We start from the raw sequence: 19,299 nt of genomic DNA, 5'->3' as shown, positions 1-19,299 counted from the left end.
TCATCCCAGAAGCTTCTTCAGTTCTGATTCAGGAAGGGCTTTTTTCCCCTTGTAAAACTTGTTCAGCTTAATTCTTTCTTGTGTTTTCCACCTCAAATTTGGAGCTTTTTATTCTTCCCTCTGTTGCTGCTCCTGTTTGCCATCCTTTCCTTTGGTCCTCAAGTTCATTTGTCAGAGACCATGTTTTTATTCGTTTGTTAATCAAATTCACATAGTTTCCGTTTCTCCCCAAAAGAAGATTCTTATCCTTAGCTTCATTAACTCAAGGACAAAGGTAGTCCTTGAGTTATGACTGTAACAGAACCCACATGTTCAAGACTTGTGATGGTTGTAAAGCAGGTTGGTTATGTGACTGACTCAATTTAATGACTTTTTTTTTGTTGCATCAATTAAGTTAACCCATGATTTACTATAAGTCAGTTTTGCCACAAAAAAGCAGAAGTCAATGCCAGGTTTGGGCAAAAAAATGTGGTCGTGTGACCATTGGATGCTGCAAATGGCCATAAATGCACCTGTTTGCAGCCAAAGTTCAGCCATCTGACTGCAATGGGGGCTCAACCATTGGAATTTGGAATCCAGGTTGTAAATACCCCAGAAAGGTCCGCTGGAATGTTAAACGGTTGCTAAGCAACAGGTTGCGAGTCCAGGATTACCTGTATTGTGCAGACGTAAATGTGCTGTTTAACTTCTCTTTTTATTCCAGCCCAGCCATACCAATTACGGCCATGAATGAGTGAGTCTAGGCTCACAACCCATTTTCCCTCAAAATTTCTTGGAGTCAATTTAGTTTTTGCTACAGCAATGCAGCAACACATGATCTATATTCGCTGAGTTTGGCGGTTTGCTTGCAGGTGTTTCCTTACCTAACTAGGGGACATTGTCTCTGTAAGATTATGATGTTACTTGGAACTGATGATATGACTTAGTTGGGTCATGAAATGTCTGCAAACAAACAAACCCTTGAGCTCTGAGGTCACCAGGAACTCCACAGTTCAACTCTGAGCTACAGATAATCCCTTTGATTGGATTCCTGAATGTCCCAGAAGAAAGAGAGATGGCTTAGGTCCTGTAGGAATGGATTTTAATTGCCTCCAAGCTTCTCCCCCAAGAACAAGAGACGGCGTACCCACAAACACACACACAGGGGAGTGATAATGGTTGTGATCCACTGCAACACCAGGGGTTCCACAAGAGGGGGAAAAAAGTCAAGATGGCTGCCACAACCATGAGTTCAAAGTTCTACCCTTTTTTACGTCCATGCAAAAAAAAAAAAGGATTTGGTCACTTGGTTGTGACCGCCATCTTGATTTTATGCATTTTAATAAATGCATTTTAATGAATCAGGGAAACTGCTCCTTTCCTTGGATCTACATTATGCCAGGCTAGCATTTCTGTCAATGAATCTTTATTGCAATAGAATATACAAAAAAAAAAAAAAAGTTAGAAAAATGAACAAAGAAGGGGGAGGGGGAAAGACAGCCCGTGTAGGGAACTATGAGGCAGCTGGTTTTGAAATGCTGTACTTTCCTCCATGTCAATATATAAAACAAGGTCTATTTATACATATGCACATGTTTGGATATTTATAAAATAACAAAAAGGCATTGGAAATGTATAAAACAGTCACGGTTGCTCTGGATGGGAACATCCAGGCCTCTGAGGCAAGAAGGGACGTAGGGTGAGGGAACACAGGGCTGTGTCTTTGAAGCTAGTTTGAAAATTCACCATGTCTAGAACTTGGTTTTTTGCCTCCTGGCCCCAAGAGTTGACACTAAACCATTTCCAAAAAAGCAAAATGAAGGAGATTTAGGCACTGCTACCTGACAGGGAAAAAGGTTAGAATTCTCAGCCTGGCAGACAACCAGCATCATAATATAGTATAAAATAATAACAATAATAATAACAATAGCAACAATAGTAACAATAACGGAGAGAAGTTCCACATTCACATTGAGAATGGATCTTCTACACCCTCTTCACATGTAGAGCTCAGCCACCATCTCTGGTTACTTCTCCCCCTTCAAAGGGGGTAGCGGACCAGTCAAATACTCTGAACTGACGGGTTGGGCTTGCGCAGAAGGAGAGTGAAACTCCACCCCGCTGTCAATCATCCCACAGAAGTGCAGGTTTTGGAGTCTTCAAAGTTCCTTGAGGGTCACCTGGAACTTCTCCTCAGCTTCCACCACATCAAGGAGGAAAGCCATATGGTTGCTGTAATGTTGGATTATGTTGTTGTCCATATTTACCAAGATGCTGTGAGAGAAGAAGAAAGCAACGGAAAGGTTAGTCAGCTGAACACTATATTTGGATATCAACAACAACGCAAGATCCAAAGTTAAGGTTGGGCAGAGTAAGAGAAGAGAACACTGTGCAGGATATCGCTTGATAATCTTCCGTTGGGAGTTGCTCAGAGGAGAGAATCCAGCAATTTCCAGAGGAAGACAGGCATTTGTTCTGAGAGCTCTTCCCACCCAACCTGATGTTCTTGGGGTATGTGGGATTTTTGTGAATGAGCCAGGAGGAACTTTCAAACAGAAAAGCAGTGACCGAGAAGATTTTGTGCTACTATTCTGTCTTTGATTCCTGCATTAACAATGTAGTGATTACAATAAAACAAAACAAAGCATGGATATAGTTATGGGAAATGATAAAATAAAATGAGATTTTTTTGAATTATATTTCTTGTCATCTGCAGCCAGTATAGTTGAAGTTAATTCCTGTCATTTGAAGGGGAAAGGCAGACTCTGAAAGCAGTGATCTTATGTTCCATGATATAACTCAGCTGCTTGGTATCATCCATCCATCCATCCATCCATCCACCCCTCCATCCATCCATCCATCCATCCATTGCTCCTAGTGTCATATTTAATATTTGTACAAATTGTATACTGCAATTAATTAATGCCACCTCTTCCAACAACAAATATAATCATATTATTCAAGCACCATCAAATCATGTCAAAACTGGACTCCACAATGGGCTAATTTTCAAGAAAGCAGATTCTGGCAATTTTGCATAAGATACATTAGGAGGGGTATATCATCTCTGGAAGTTTCAACATACAGTATCTGTTTGCTCCATTAAATTCTCTAACCTGTCAAACAAAAAATTAAATTACATTGCAATTTTAGCAATCATGACCCTCTGTAGCAGTAGTAGCACCACTACCACATGTACACTGTGTTTCAACCTTGGCAATATAAAAATGTGTGGATTTCATCTCCCAGGTTTCCCCAGCCTGCCTGAGGAATCCTGGGAGTTGAAATCCACATATCTTAAAGTTGCCAAGGTTGAAAAATACTGCATGCAATCCCTGGCAAAAAGAAAAAAGAAAGCTTCCTGGTTCAACTTTACTAAGCAACCTGATATACCAGTCATAAATAGCAAAAGAATGAAAGTCACCCATAATCATCTAACATGTGAAATGACCATGCAAATCCAGAGTCAACCTATGCTAGTTCTTAAAAGCAAGCAATCAGAGGGAACTTGGCAGCCTCTTTTTCAACAAATGCATTTTATTACCAAAGCAAAAACCTTTTTGAGCAGCACTTTATTAACACTTTTGCCTCCAGCCTCTTTGCGCCAAACACCCCAACACCTCGACATTTCAGAGAGCTACACACCTCCACATATTATGCCCAGGAAGCTGGTGCAGAGACTTCAGACCCAGCTAGCAATCGACTCTGTTTATTTTACCACCCAACTTGTGGGTTTTGGTGGAGATTTCAGCCTTCCTTCTGGAGCACAATCCCAGCCAGCCAAACAGTTTCCAAGTGAAGAGGGAACATCCCAAAACCATGAAGCCAGGAACTGGTTGAATTACTATCATATTATATATTTCACAAGTGCAGCTCTGATTGATAATTTGAATTGTTATCTGAGGTGCAAAGCAGGACATTTAAGCAGACAAGTAACCACAGCTTGGTAGTATGTAATATTTCCTGTTTTTTGCAGAACAGAGCAACTTTTTGTTGTTGTTGCTCAAATAGAAATTTGGCACATATACTGCACAGTATATCTACACTGCCATCTCCAAGAGGGCAAAAAAAGAGAGGCTGCTTTAGAATCAGAGCTGCATCCATCTAAAAAAGTAGCTTCCAAAAGGGACCCAGTAGAGGTGGATGTACACAACTGGTGATGTCAACAGCCCTGCCAGCAGAGTTTGGCCAAGGAAGATGGCGGCCATCTTGTTCCTTCGCCCCATACAGGAAAGGATATTTTATTTGAGGGCTTCCCTGGATTGCTGTTCCACTGGGCCGCTCTTAGGCTAGGGAGATCTTGAGGATGGTTTGAGGCTCAGGCTTGTTGAAATCTTATCCCACTAGGCCGGGCTTAGCTAGGCAGCGCCATGCAGCTACCTACCAGCTTGGATAATGTTCCACAAGGCATTGTCCAGGTGGGTGGCATGCTATGAGAAGGTCCAATCCAGCCTGCTCAAAACCAATGCCTTCTAAATATAGTGGGACTACAGGGAGTATTTGACTTACCATTCATTTAGTGACCGAAATTACGAAGGCACTGGGGAAAAAAAAATGACTTACAACCACTTCCAGTTACAACTGTTGTAGCGTCCCCACCTTCACATAATCAAAATTCAGGCCCTTGCAACCAGATTGTATTTACAACAGTTGCAGTATTCTAGGGCCACACAACCACCATTTATTTGTGATCTTCCCAGCCAGCTTCCAACAAGCAAACTGAGTGGGAAAAGCTGGACTTGCTTAACTTAACCCCGGCGGTTTGCTTAATGACTGCAGCAACAAATCAGGCACGTCTCACTTAACGACTCCTTCCCTTTAGCAGCAGACATCGTAAGTTGAAGGCTACCTGTAGAGAAGCCCCCAGGCCACCCAGCCAGCGGGGGGATATTCGGAGAGACGTCATCTTTATGTTTTTGGAAGGCGTCATTCTTGGGGGGAGGCTGGGCTACCCTCTCTAAAGAGGGCGTCCCTCCCCCCCCCCAGCCAGCCAGCCCCCCTCCTCAGCCAAAAGCCCCTTTCACAGCACCTGCCCCAGGCACACCTTCTCACCATCCTGAACTTGGCTGCCTCTCGGTTCTTTTAAGCCCAGGCCTTGGACGTGAGCCAAGGCAAACATGAGCTCATCTGCCAAGCATCGATGGGGAGGAGCTGGAGGAAAACCCTGGGCTGCTTGGCTGCATCTCCTTCCCTTGCAAGGAGGACAGGGAAGAGAACTGCTTGGCACTCGCAAAGAGAGACAGGCTGGGGGAGACGAGCTGCGGTTTGCTGGGAGTACCCGAGGCGATTCAGAGGCATGGCATTTGTGTTTTTTTTTTCCCTTCCCCTGACGCCACTCTGGAAACCCTTTGCAAGCTGGTTCCCATGGAATGAAACTCGCCTCCCGCCCCAACTCCCCCTCCCCCCGCCCACCAAAGCTGGAGGGCTGACAATCAAGGCAATCAAGAAGATGCTTTGGCAGCCGGTCCTCCACGGAGGAGAACCAGAGGGTTTCCACCAGGATCGGGCGTTTGATTGTGTTTGTTTTTCAGCAGCAGGGCAGAGTAGCCGCTGCCTTTCTAGTAGTAAGGCTACCCTCGCTACACAGGTGGGCTGCTGGGGGTTCGCAGGGGTTCAGGAGAGCCCCTAGCTAATTTTCTGTGCGGTTGGGAGAACTCCTGAATCCCACTCCTGGCTGGCTCCGCCCAGCCCACCTGCAGAGGTTCAGGGAGGGTGAAAAATGGGCCCCTGGAAGTTGTTGGAAGGAGGAGAGGAGGAGGAGGAGGAGGAGGGAGGAGGAGGAGGAGGAGGAGGAGGAGGAGGAGGAGGAGAAGAAGAAGAAGAAGAAGAAGAAGAAGAAGAAGAAGAAGAAGAAGAAGAAGAAGAAGAAGAAGAAGAAGAAGAAGAAGAAGAAGAAGAAGAAGAAGAAGAAGAAGAAGAAGAAGAAGAAGAAGAAGAAGAAGAAGAAGAAAGGAGGAGGAGGAAGAAGAAAGGGGAGGAGGAAGGAGGAGGAGGAGGAGGAGGAGGAGGAGGAGAAGAAGAAGAAGAAGAAGAAGAAGAAGAAGAAGAAGAAGAAGAAGAAGAAGAAGAAAGAAGAAGAAGAAGAAGAAAGAAGAAGAAGAAGAAGAAGAAGAAGAAGAGAAGAGAAGAAGAAGAAGAAGAAGAAGAAGAAGAAGAAGAAGAGAGAAGAAGAAGAAGAAGAAAAAGAATTATTGTCATTGTACAAGTACAACAAAACTATAGATGCACCCCAGCAACTGTTTGCAATACAATAAAAGCAGAGCACTTAAAAATGCAGATAAGAAAAACGTGGAGACGTACCCACGTCTCCATTTGCAATTAGAGAGTACAATATCTACAAATATACACAAAATATACATCCAACACTGACTGTGACACTTTGCCAAGTATGAATTGTACTCTAATATGTTATTATACATCTGAATGAGGTATACATGCGCATATGCCCCCTGCACATATGTGCACAATCCACCCCGCCACCCCCTTACCTGCACTGCCAGCAGATTTTCAGCCTGTTTGTGGCCTTTTTAGGCTTCCCAGAGGCTTGAGGAAAGCTTCTTCAGGCTTTGCAGGCTGAAAAACGGGCTCATTTCGTCGCTTCTGGATTTCCGGAAATACAGGAAGTGACGAAACAGGCCTATTTTTCGGCCTGCAAAGGCTTTTCCTTAAGCCTCCGGGAGGCCGAAAAAGGCCTCAAACAGGCCAAAAATCAGCTGTGAGGCACGTGCATGCGCAGTGAGGTAAGTTTGCCTGAGGCTCTCATGCCAGCACAAATGGCTCTGCATGCCACCTGTGTCATGCGTGCCATAGGTTCACCATCATAGACCTACATTATGGTTTATGATGAGTGAATTCAAAAGGCTCATTTTAAAAATACTTAGCCAAAAAACGCCACGTAGATTGATATCGGAGGAATGCATAAATTCGTGTTAATGTTGCTATGTCACCAGGTTGAAAGGTAGAAAACCCGCAATGATCTCTTCAATAATTCACCAATCTTCATTGAAATGTATGACAGGAAGTATTTGATAACGTCGCATAAAGCATGTACAAAATGTGTTCTTGCAATGAGGGCTTAGAAGAAATAGGAAGTTAAAAGCAAAACCTGTTTTGAATTGGTCGGCTGAAATGCTTCTTATAGCTGGGTCGTTTTGCTTGAATTTGTCACTATCTTCCTCTTTTAAATTTTCCCCACCTATTTTTTCACTAGCTAAAACCTTCCCCTCTCCCAATGATACCTCTGTTTTCTGGAAAGCACAATGTTTTGTTTTTTTAAAAAAAGATAGTAAATGTAAGACCCATTTAGGCACGACTTCTCAGCGACTTCCAGGTACCACCTACGAAATACTTTGCAAGTTAGAGCAAGATCTTTCCAGCACAGTTTAAGCTACATATGTTTTTGTGCCACGTTAGCACCTGTTTTACTGGGATTATTAGCGGAGTCTTGTTTAATTAAACCATGAAATTTCCAGTTGTTAAAATAATGCTTCATGCACAAAGTTCCGCAATGACTCTCAGCAAGGGACGTTCAGGAGACCAGAAACTCTGATGCCATGCTGAAGTGTCATCGAGCTGGCAGTTAATTATATAAATTGTGCTGCTCAGTGCCAAGCTGTATTCTGCCACAGCAACAAGACTGACAGCAGCCAAAAGAACTTCTCCTTACTTATTTATTGTGGACCAAGCTAAGGAACAGGATTGGCTTTGCTTTCCCTCCCATTGAATGTCACCTCCTGGACATCAATCACAGTCTTTAACGTGGGGTGAGGCAGATGCTTAGAACGTCAGGTTCAGCCTTCCCTCAGTCACACACACACACACACACACACACACTGGGTGGTACTTCATGGGGTGAAGGGGAAAGGAAGTGTCTCCAGGTTCCTTGCAACTTGTCACCTGCTAGGGTTCTAGTACTCTCCTGAAAAAGCCCTATGTTTGGAAATAGCTTGGAGGCATTAAAAGACCCAGAAAGGTATAATGGGTTGAAGTGGGAGGAAGCAATGAAGGTAGAGGTGGAATTCAGCACGTTCTGAGAGAACCAGTAACAGAAATTTTGAGTAGTCTGGAGAACCAGCAAATCCCACCTCTGACTGGCCCCGCCCCCATCTCTTCTCTGCCTCCCAAGTCCCAGCTGATTGGCTGGGTCTTCTTTGGTTGCCCTGTACAGGAGAACGGAGCTGGAAAGCAGGGTAGTGGGGTGGGGAGGGAATGGGGATTTTGCAGTAACCTTCCCCTGCCACGTCCACCCTTAGTGTTCCATCCCTTAGTGCTCTCTGAGCTTGGTTGTTTTCTTGTAGATGTTTCATTACAGTAAACAATACCCCAGTCAAGGAACTACCAACTCAATTCAAACAATTAAACAGTAAACAATAGCCTAATCAAGGAACTACCAAGAAGAAAACAACACTCACACTCCCATGGCAATCCACCCGTATATAAATAGGGAGCAAACCCTTCTAGCAGTAATGAGATTACTTGGTTGGGCCCAGGTACCTGGACCGACAGGGGTATGGGAGAAAAAGCTCTAAACAGGGTGGTCTTTTAAGGTGTTGACTTGATTGCTTTTGCTGAAATTCCATTTTGGAATCAGATATTCGAGGACCAAGCCACCTGGAGCTGCACCATATTGTAAAAACCGAAGCCCCAAGAGGGCCTGGGATTTCATGGGTTGCTAGAAGTAAGAACAAAACCTCCAGTCTCTGTGATGGGCTACAGGTTGCAGTCATCCAGACACAACAAGATTAGCCGAAGGATGGGCAGTCCACCCCCTGCCAAATTATGTTCTTTGTCTGACCAGACTGAGAGGTGGAGGAGAGAAAAGGGGAAACAAAAATTAGGGGCGATTTACCACCCACCCCTGCTACCCGGCTTTTGTATCCTTCAGACTCAGTTGCAAAGTGGAATGCGAAAGATTTTTAAGCGGTTACTCAGTTCTTACATAAGCGGGAAATATTTGGCCTGAAATGGGGAGGCTCAAGCACAAACTAGGTCCTATGAATTAGCTCAAGTATGAACTAGCAAGGAGCCTGTATTTCTAAATTTTATTTGCTGGAGATACCACTCCTGGCCCCAGTGGATTATTGGTGCCCTTCCCAAACTTCACACCACCAACTTCCATCCAACCCAGGCCAGATTTATGTTCCATTTCTAAAGGTTCCAGGTGTGAAATTTGCTGTTTATTTCAATAGTTATACCTTGGGGGAGCATTTTCCTGGAGTCCTCTGTAAGGATTTAAGATCCTGTTCTTTTTGCTGTATAAACAAAGCTTGGGTTGTTGTTCCAAGCCTGCATCATTTTGCATAACAACCACCTTCACCAGAATAGTGTCAATCTTATGTTCTGAGCAGGGTGTCCAACCTTTAGTAAGTTTAAGACTTGAAGATTTCAACTCCCAGAATTCCCCAGCCAGTCATATTGATGCTGAAATGCTAGCATCTCCAATCAATAAATGCTATATTTGTAATATCTAAAAGTCCCATTAATGGAATCCAGTACAGATTTTCCTCCCAAAACTGCTCTATTCCAGCATTATCTGCCACTCTAAGCCTAAGGGTTACTTCAATCCTGCTAGTTTTGAGAAATAAATAAACAATGATGCCCTGATGATAAAGATAAACCCAAAGATGGTGACCTCGGGCCATTGCCCGGGGAGATAACAACATATCTGTTAAATTCCCCAGACCACTCCATGCACTATGTACACACACACTTCTTCCTCAGGCCTTTTTTATCCTCACCAGACAACTTCATATTTTAAAAATAAAAGATACAGTATGTAGAAGCCAACTGGAACGAGATTGAAAAGCAGAAACGCAAACCTTGGCCCATTCCCAAGGCGTTGACTCTTAATACCCAAGGCCAGCTATACCCCAAATAGGAGCTGAAGTTCAACCCATGTCCAGGTGGGTTGAACTTCACCTCCTATTGTGGAAGGTATCAAATTAAAGTAATCTAAGCTAGAACAAAAATGATTTCCCATCTTAGGTAGGACAAGTGATTCTCTCTCTCTCTCTCTCTCTCTCTCTCTCTCTCCTTTCTTCCTCCCCACTGTGTGTGTGTGTGTGTGTGTGTGTTTATATGAATTTCCCAACCTTGGGCATTTCAAAATGTGTGGATTTCAACTCTCAGAATTCTCTAGCCAGCAATGGACTTTCCTTCCAATGTTATCTTCACAATACTCTTGTAAATAGACTAGGGCAGTGTTTTCAGTCCTGGCAATTTTAAGATGAGTAAAAAGTTCAACCTCCAGAATTCCCTAGCCACCAATGGCTGGGGAATTCTGGGAACTGAAGACCACAAATGCCAAGGTTGAGGAACAGCAAGCTAAGGCGAGAGAGTATGGAAGATTCAAAATTGACCAGAGAATTTCCATTTTTGGTGTGGATCTAAGTGCTGTAACCTAAGCTTTGTCTTACACGTGGAATGGCTTAATTATGTTTCGCACAATAAGCCACCCCTGGCTACAGTCACACATTGCCCTAAATTACAACCAAACTGCCACATGATGACGTTCCATTCCAATGAACCCAATGCTGGCTGGGGGAATTCTGAGATTTGAAGTCCACCCATCTTAAAATTCCTGAGGTTGAGAAACATCTCTATAGGTCAGGGGTCCCCAAACTTGGCAACTTTAAGACTGATTGGACTTCAACTCCCAGAATTCTCCAACTAGCATAGTTCACAAGTCTTAAAGTCCACAAGTCTTAAAGTTGCCAAGTTTGGAGACCTCTGCAATAGGTCATTTCGGCTTCCACCAAAGTAATGACACAGGGAAAGCCCACTGAAGCCCACTAGCAAGCAGCTTCCATCATTGTAGCCAAAGAACATGGCTAATCATAGAGTCCCCATCTCATACTTGATGCTCACACAGAGCATGAATCTTTAGGTTTCCAGTTGAGAATATTAAATTACAAGACAACAATCTCCTGAGCCGGAGGGCATTCCTAAATAAGACCTGTTGGGCCACAGCAAGGAGGAAAGAGTAGTTGCTTTCATGAAATGCTGAACCAGATAAGCCTTTGGCTGGATCTAGCAAGATTCTGGTTGTTCTTAATCAAGACATGCAGAATTTCTTCCAAATTAATTTGATACTATTCCTTCCCTAGACCTCTGAAAACTGGCCAACATTCCTGCTTCTTTTCATGCATACATTTTCTTACCTACTTGCTAGACCCATTGTATGCCCAAGAACCAGGAATGTCATACAAGGGAAACAGACTATCACTTACCCTCGTTTGCACTTTTTGTAGACTTTATAGATGCTTTCTTCTGGCAGGCCATATTTTTCTGAAATCTGGAAAATGAAAAAGAATCGTTTACATCCATCTACACATTCCGATGAATGGATTCCTGGTCTTATAAAACTCACTGGTGGTATTGCAGTACATGTAATACTTCCCCATTCAACTCACTCGATTCTGACCATAAACCAGTTGCAATTGCATCGTCCCAAAGAGATTCCCATGTCAAAATCAAACAACTGAGAGCTGAGAACAAACCTACTTAGTGATAAATAGAATGAGATCCAGTAAAAACCTGTTCAAATCCTATTCTAGTTATGGAGTAATGTTGGCTTAGGCTACTCTCTGTTTCTAATGTTTCCCTCTCCCTTCTGAAACTGGTTTAAATCTTCCCTTGCAACCCAAGAACAATGCATGGATACCCATGGAGTTGGGAGAGAGGATCAAAAATAATAATATAAAAATAATATAATAATCAAGAGGGTGGCCGCAATGGTATGATTACACAATCGTGGCCACAGTCTTGACTTTTTTGCTTATTCTTGAGTCTTGACCTTCTATCCCCCTAGAACAAGACCTTTTGCATCTTAGGTAGACCTTCCTAACATTTGGTGTGAAGTTCTTTTAATACTCAAAGTTTGCTTTAGTCATTATCTGTTGAATAAGCCACAAAGTCAAGACTACAAATTGTAGGAAGCCAAAAGCAAACAAATGGTATTTTAGCATCACACAGTCTGAAAACCAATCTAAAACATATGATATACACTATTTGGGCCAATTTTAAACCTGGTCTCCCAATTCCCTTCCCTAGAGGAGAATGTGGGTTTGGCCAGATTCATGTTTCTTACTATTCTCCAAAGCACCTGAGGGCAGGACAAGGAGCAATGGATGGAAACTAATCAAGGAGAGAAGCAACCTAGAACTAAGGAGGAATTTCCTGACAGAACAATTAATCAGTGGAACAACTTGCCTCCAGAAGTTGTGGCTGCTCCAACACTGTAAGGTTTTTTTTTAGATGGGACAACCATTTGTCTGAAATGGTATAAGGTTTCCTGCCTAAGCAGGAGGTTGGACTAGAAGACCTCCAAGGTCCCCTCCAACTCTATTATTCTACAGTATTCTATTCTACTTCTCAGCCATCCTTTTTTGGGGGAAACCACAGCCTCATTTCTACAAGCAGAGAAACCATTTCAGTGTGGAAAACTACAGCTCCCAAGAGGCGATTTCAGAAAAAGAAATGTGTTATTTGCTCTTTTCCAATTTGAAAGTGTGCAAAAGCAGGGCACACACACTCAGAAAGAGACACACACACATAAAGCAAAGCCATAAATATGGCTATCAGATCATTTCGGGAGATTGTTTGCTTCATTCCCCGCCTCAGCAAAGCCAAGCCGAGGGTTATCTGGAACGGTGGTGATAAACATCACAGAAATATGTTCCAGCACTGTGTGCTCTTTAAACATTGAGCAAATATTCATGGTGGTAGGGAAAGGGGGAGAACTTCCAGCCCGGCCAAGCTAAAAGAGGCAAAATCTAGAGAGAAAGAGAATACAGAATGAACAGGAAAATGGCCTCCAGAAACGGGCCTAGGAACCAAATTACACATGGGGTCTTTCATAGTGAAACACAGATCTTCACAGGAACTGAAAAGTAGGAACCGTTTGTTGTTTAAGTTCTGATTGTCTCTATGGTATATATTCATGAGGTTTACACATCATGCTAGTTCTTCATGTGGTATGGTTGGTTTAAGGAGTGCATTGTATGAATACAGTCATTGAGGAATAGAAATTACCATTCATGACCTAGCTAGCACCTTGTGGAAATACAACCAACAAACAGATTGTGCCTTTTTCTATAAACCATCAGTTAGCAAACTCTAGTTTAATGCAAAATGGACTCCATTGCCCAGGTCAGGCTGCCAATGGGCTAGTTATAATCCCAACCAAACATTTCTTTAGAGAAGGTCTTAAAATGCAGCATCCCAAGATTGGTTTTCTATTTTATCAGCACCAGAATCATTGTACAACATTGATTAAGTGGAGCCATCTCTTAAACAGCCAATAGTTGTTTCCTCTCATTACTTAAGCAACATTGTAAGAACATTTTAATTAAAATAGGATAAAGAAACCCAGGAAGGGATGAACATCTGGGATGGGAGGCAGTCTGACTCAAGTTGTCATTCCTTTTGTGGAGGTCTGCTGGCTGCCCTTCTCCAGCCTAGATGTCTTTAGCACCTCATCCCAAGGTAGCAAACTTCCATGCCATAGGATGACCAAGGAGAGAAACTCACCGCATTTCTCAGGCCTTTGAGATCGGGAGTCTTCAACATGAGAGCATCAAAAACTTCCTCTGATTCCCGTCGTACATAGAGTAGAACTGAATGAGACAAGAGATAATGGTCAAATCTATCTGCAGATGTGGAAGAAGGAAGCCCTCATTTCTCTCCTTCCAGTATAGAATCTCCCAAACCCATTACATCAAGGGTGTTAAACTCAAGGCCTGGGGGCCAGATCTGTCCCAAGGGGTGCTTAGATCTGGCCTAAAGGGCCATCCTGAAACAGCGAAGGACCGGCCCATGATGCCTATGCCAATGAAAACAGAGCTTGGGAGGGCTGTGTGCGGTTGCTGTGTGCAGGAGGCCACCGCAGCCGAAAATGCAGTTCACGAGGGCCACGGCAGGGGTGGGATTCTACCAATTCACACCTCTTCGCTAGAACTGGTTGTTAACATTCTAAGTAGTTCGGAGAACCGGTTATTAGAAGAAATTACTGGCCTAATCCTGTAAGGAAGGCAGGAAGGAAACATTCTGGTGTTGCTTATAGAAACTGCCTCTCTGTTAACCCTTATTGTATTCTTAGCAGGACTAGACTTCCTGTCTCAGGAACCTCTCTGGAGTTTTTCCCCCACTCCTTTGCTGGTACTTTGCTTGTGTGGAGTGACCATTCAAAGTTACAATGGCACTGAAAAAAGTGACTTATGACCATTTTTCACATTTAGGACTGTTGCAGCATCCCCACAGTCATGAGAGGCCAGGCGAGGAGCTGCGTGCCTTGATGTGAGTGACATTGAGTTGGCCATGCCCAGCCAATAACATGACCACCAAGCCATGTCCACCCAGTCACATGATCACCAAGCCACGCCTACCACCTAAGCCACGCCCACAGAACCGGTTGTTAAAAATTTGAATCCCACCCCTGGGCCATGGGCAGCACTCCCAAACTCCGTTTCTGCTGGCAGAGGGTTGCAGGAAGCCGTTGTAGCTGAAAACGGAGCTCGGGAGCCCATTTTCACTGGCAGAGTACATGGGCCGCCACAGGCGCCCCCAACACGAGTGACGTTGAGTTGGTCATGTCCACCCTGGCCCTGCCCACCCAGCCCCCAAGGTCAAACACAACCCATATGTGGCCCACAGTGAAATCAAGTTTGACACTCCTGCATTACATCTTTGCTTTGAGGCCTCACATTCCTGTCCTTTTTTGCATTCCTTACAACTTCATCCCCCACACTCCACGTTTCTGTACTCTCCCTGGGCCCAGACACTGGCACAAACTTCACTGCCCTCAATGCCTGTCCCTGTTCTGCCTCAGAAAAAGGGAACGCGATATCGTGCTTATTGTCTTAGTACAGGACAAATTAAGGAAAGTGATTGATGGATTCCCTGACCTTCGTTTCTTTCTCCAGAATAGCACCTTCCAGTGGAAAAAACCCCCCATCAATTGCTCTCCTTAATTGTGATGGGACAACGAAGGACATGGGTAAGCAGGACCCTAGACAGTCAAGTTTGGTCACCTGTCCATTTGCTAATTTGCCACTCTGACATGTCAGTGTTGTGGTTAACAAACAGAGGGATGCATCCTTCTGCATCTGTGGACTCCATGCTTTTTCTTGGGCCGTGAGGCTCCTGGGCATGCAGAAGACATCTGCCACTTCCACCTTACCTCGTTGGGGGTCTTCTTCTTTTGCTTGTTTTGCGGCTATGGGATCAAATTCGTCGGGGAAGGAAGGGCAGCTCCGCTTTAAGGGCAAACTGAAGTAGGGAAAAAAGAAAGGAACTTAGGACATCTCCTGGTTGGCCTAATATACAAATCACAAGGGATCTTCCCAAACAGATCAGATGTCCATAACTGAATCTAGTCTGTGCAGCAGTTAAAGAGTGAGTTATAGACTGGAAAGACTCAAGGCCCCTCACAGTCCTCAAGTGGATTTAGTCACATTTCTCAGCTTAATCCACCTTATGGGAAACCGCCAAGAACAAAAAGAGGATGGATGGATAGATGGATGGATGGATGGATGGATGGATGGATGGGTGGGTGGGTGGATGGATGGATGGATGGATGGGTGGGTGGGTGGATGGATGGATGGATGGGTGGATGGATGGGTGGGTGGGTGGGTGTATGGACAGACCAACTTCAAAGCTTTGTCCTTAATAAAAAGGGACAATTCATTTTATTTCATTTGAATGAGGCGGTTATGCTGATATATATGTTGATGGACTGCTCTCTCTACTACTCATAAACACACCCCAAATGAAGTGTCCTCCCCTCATTTGAGACTAGACCCTTATATATTCCCAGATGGAAATCATTGACTATTCTCTCCCACATGGAAACTGCTGAACCAAGACAGTGATTGGCTGAAAGTCATCCAATGTGCAGCACTCAAAAGAGTTTCGTGGTCCAGAGCACTGAAGGCCTGAATGTAAACCCATGCCTGAATCAAAGACTTAAATATTTGAGTTTCCATGAGTTATAAAGACAACAGGTATGGGGAAGCAAACACATTTTTGGTCTCAGAGTCCAAAAGCATTTCAGGTTGCTGACCCCATCAATGCCTCAACCACCAAAGGAAATGTGTTACATACCTGTGGGAATCATGTGGAGCTCCAGCAGTAGGTAACACCTGTAAAGAGGGAAGGAGATGTTTTAATCAAAGATGAACAGCCATTTTAAAGCCTTTATTAGATTTAGATTCTGCCTTTTCTTCAAAAAGGCTTACATGGAAATTCCACTCAAGGTATCTTCTTTACTAAATAGCTTGCTGGATCAGAGGTTGGCTGTTCAATATATGTCCACATTCCCCTTGGGATGTATGTCATACCCAACTAATTAAACCCTTTTACACACCTTACTGCTCTCCTTCGCTCCTCTGTTTCTCTAAGGAAGGTTAGATAGAGGGTCCAAATCATATTTGATCTCCACAGAATGTGTTTCTTTCTGGAGCAGAGCCTCAAATGATTGCTATGCTGACCAAATATTTGGATGTTCACACAATAAGCTTAACCTGGTCATGAATAATCCATTTTTTTGGGTTTGCATGATGCATTCAACCTTATATTAATCAAATGGAATGGGATCATCCAGCCAATCAAACCAAACCAAACCAAACAGCTTTATGACTCTCCTGGATAAGCATGTTGCTTGTCGCATGAATACATTGTCCCTAGTTCTACATATTTAGGTCACCACTGATATAAAAATTAAATGAACCTACATATCACATATACAACAAAGTCTACTAACTTATTAGCTAGGAAGAAATAAACACTAGTTTATGTTGAGTTGTAATATATTAAGAATTTATAATTTAGATCCTGCCTTTATTTATAAGTAATTCAAGGCAGTGTACATAACTAATAATCAATCCTTCCTCCTCCTATTTTCCCCATAAGAAAAACCCTGTAAAAGGAGTTGAGCTGAGAGAAAGTGTTTTAACCCAAAGTCAACCAAGTTGGCTTTCATGCCTAAGGCAAGGCTAGAATTTACAGTCTCCTGGTGATTGGCCCAAAGTCGCTCAAGTCAACTTTCATTTCTAAGGAGAGATTAGAATTCACAATCTCCAGGTGATTGGTCCAAAGTCACAAAGTCAATTTTCATTCCTAAACCAGGACTAGAACTCACAGTCCCTGGCTTTCTACCCTGATATTTTAAAATGGCTCTCTAATTATCATCCTATGAAGACTTTGCCTTCTGGACAACCACTGTACTACATCTAGATGTGAATCCTCTCCCTCACGGAAGGTCATCCTGAATCCATTCCGAAGTCCATGTTTTCTTCATGGAACTCTGGAGGTTCTTGGCATAAGCTGCAGGGCTAAAAGAGGAGCCTTACCGTTGCACATCTTTGGAGGTTTGAAAAATGAACATTTGGGATGAATAAGACTGGCTGGGTTTCCAAGTCACTTTGGGGCTTGAGGTAAGTGATTTCATTGCTGCGAAAGCTTGAAACTAAACAGCTTTTCAAACCTGAAAGATTAAAAGAGAAAGTGATGGTTTTTAAATCACGCTCCTTATTCTAAATTAACAGAAACTTTGTAGTTTTTAAAATTGTCTTTATTACACCATCACGAGGCATCTTACAAAACCATAGAAATCTATGGTTCTGTTTGTAACTTGGTGTTCTTCCTCCCCATGTGAAACAAGAACCAAAAACGTTAAGAAGAAATCGAAAACCTGCAAATATCGCCTTGGGGCTGGTAGCATTAGAAGTTACTTCAAAATGGAAAAAAAATTTGGGTGCCAAGTTCATTGGTGCCCTAATCATCTGGCCTTTAAGAAGTCCCTTAAGACTGTTTATATATCAGGGACTATGGGTGCTAATGGTGATGGGCTTTTCCTAGACATAGGCCTGTAATTCTGGTTTATTTATTTTATTTATTTATTTATTTATTTATTTATTTATTTATTTATTTGATTTGCCAATTGTTTACAAGACAATAAGTATAAATGTATACATAGTTGTGAATACATGAAATGGTTACACACAAGAAAAATAAAGAATAAGAGAAACAATAGGACAGGGACGGTAGGCACGTTGGTGCGCTTATGCACGCCCCTACAGACCTCTTAGGAAAGGGGTGAGGTCAATAGTAGACAGTCTAAGGTTAAAGTTTTTGGGGTTTGGGAAGAAACTACAGAGTCGGGTAGAGTATTCCAGACATTGACCACTCTATTGCTGAAGTCGTATTTCCTGCAATCAAGTTTGGTGCGGTTTACTTTGAGTTTGTATCTATTGTGTGCTCTTGTGTTGTTATGGTTGAAGCTGAAGTATTCATTGACAGGTAGGACATTGCAATGTATGATTTTGTATACCATGCTTAAGTCAGACCGAAGACGGCGTAATTCAAGGTTTTCTAGTTCTAGAATTTCAAGTCTGGTGGCATAAGGTATTCTACAGCGAGTAGAGGAGTGGAGAACTCTTATTGTGAAATATTTCTGGACTTTCTCAATTGTGCTAATATCAGATACGTAGTGTGGATTCCAGACTGATGAACTGTATTCGAGTATTGGTCTAGCAAATGTTTTGTATGCTCTGGTTAGTAGTGTGATATTACCAGAGAAAAAAGCTACGTAGGATTAGGTTAACAACTCTTAATGCCTTTTTGGCTATGTAGTTGCAGTGGGCTCTAGCACTTAGATCATTAGAGGTGAGTATTCCAAGGTCCTTTACAGAGCTTGGGTCATCAACAAGATCTTGACTATTCAGCTTGTATTTTATTTTCTGATTCTTTTTGCCAATATGTAAGACAGAGCATTTATTTGTTGAGATTTGAAGTTGCCATTTGTTTGACCATTCGGATACATAGTCAAGATCTTTTTGTAGGGTAGCAGTATTGTCTGTGGTATTGAACAGCTTTACATCATCAGCGAAGAGAACGCAATTGCTCTTAATATGATCACAGAGGTCGTTTATGTAGAGTATGAAGAGAGTTGGTCCTAGAACACTGCCTTGGGGAACACCACTATTGACAGGTACTGGATTTGATAGGACGCCCGATTTTGACCATTTGTTGTCTGTTTGACAGGAATGCTTCTATCCAGTTATTCAGTTGTCCAGAGATACCATAGGATTTTATTTTTAGGAGTAGTTTGTTGTAGTTGTCTTCTGTGGTTATTTATATATTGGTATTTTCCTTAGTGGTGGTGTAAACCATCATGAGTCCTGAAGTCTGTGGTGTATAGATTTTGGTGTGAGGATAAATAAATTCATCCAAAAAGCAGATATAACTGAAAAGCTATTTTAACAAGTCCATAAACAAATAGTCTTGAATCTAATACAGTAGTGTCTTAACACAAAGCCATCC

At 42.8% G+C, this 19,299-nt stretch overlaps 2 protein-coding genes across 4 annotated transcripts in view; one reads left to right on the top strand and one right to left on the bottom strand.

Moving 5' to 3' along the window:
• STPG1 (sperm tail PG-rich repeat containing 1) overlaps positions 1–2,670 on the top strand; it is a 38,318-nt gene extending 35,648 nt beyond the window's left edge. The window contains exon 11 of one of the 3 annotated variants that reach the window (XM_087970603.1): positions 1,987–2,670. The gene's annotated coding sequence lies outside the window, so the exon portion shown is untranslated. Of the gene's footprint in view, positions 1–703; positions 1,425–1,986 lie in introns of those variants that run through there. The other 2 variants (XM_087970605.1, XM_087970604.1) reach the window with 2 other exon arrangements.
• Positions 1,389–19,299, bottom strand: part of GRHL3 (grainyhead like transcription factor 3) — a 56,339-nt gene continuing 38,428 nt past the window's right edge. The window contains exons 11-16 of the mRNA XM_026675987.2: positions 17,328–17,461; positions 16,081–16,118; positions 15,158–15,246; positions 13,510–13,595; positions 11,208–11,272; positions 1,389–2,253 (exon numbers count right to left, since the gene is read on the bottom strand). Coding sequence (XP_026531772.1) covers positions 2,139–2,253; positions 11,208–11,272; positions 13,510–13,595; positions 15,158–15,246; positions 16,081–16,118; positions 17,328–17,461 — 527 coding nt within the window. The 3' untranslated portion in view covers positions 1,389–2,138. The remainder of the gene's footprint in view (positions 2,254–11,207; positions 11,273–13,509; positions 13,596–15,157; positions 15,247–16,080; positions 16,119–17,327; positions 17,462–19,299) is intronic.

Source organism: Notechis scutatus, chromosome 8 (genome assembly GCF_049901735.1).
Source record: "Notechis scutatus isolate UNSWTSFEM ecotype Mainland chromosome 8, rNotScu1.2, whole genome shotgun sequence".
In the NCBI taxonomy this organism is placed as follows: Eukaryota; Metazoa; Chordata; class Lepidosauria; order Squamata; family Elapidae; genus Notechis; species Notechis scutatus.
Note: the sequence above shows the minus strand (reverse complement) of the source record. Positions and strands in the feature narration are given on the sequence as shown.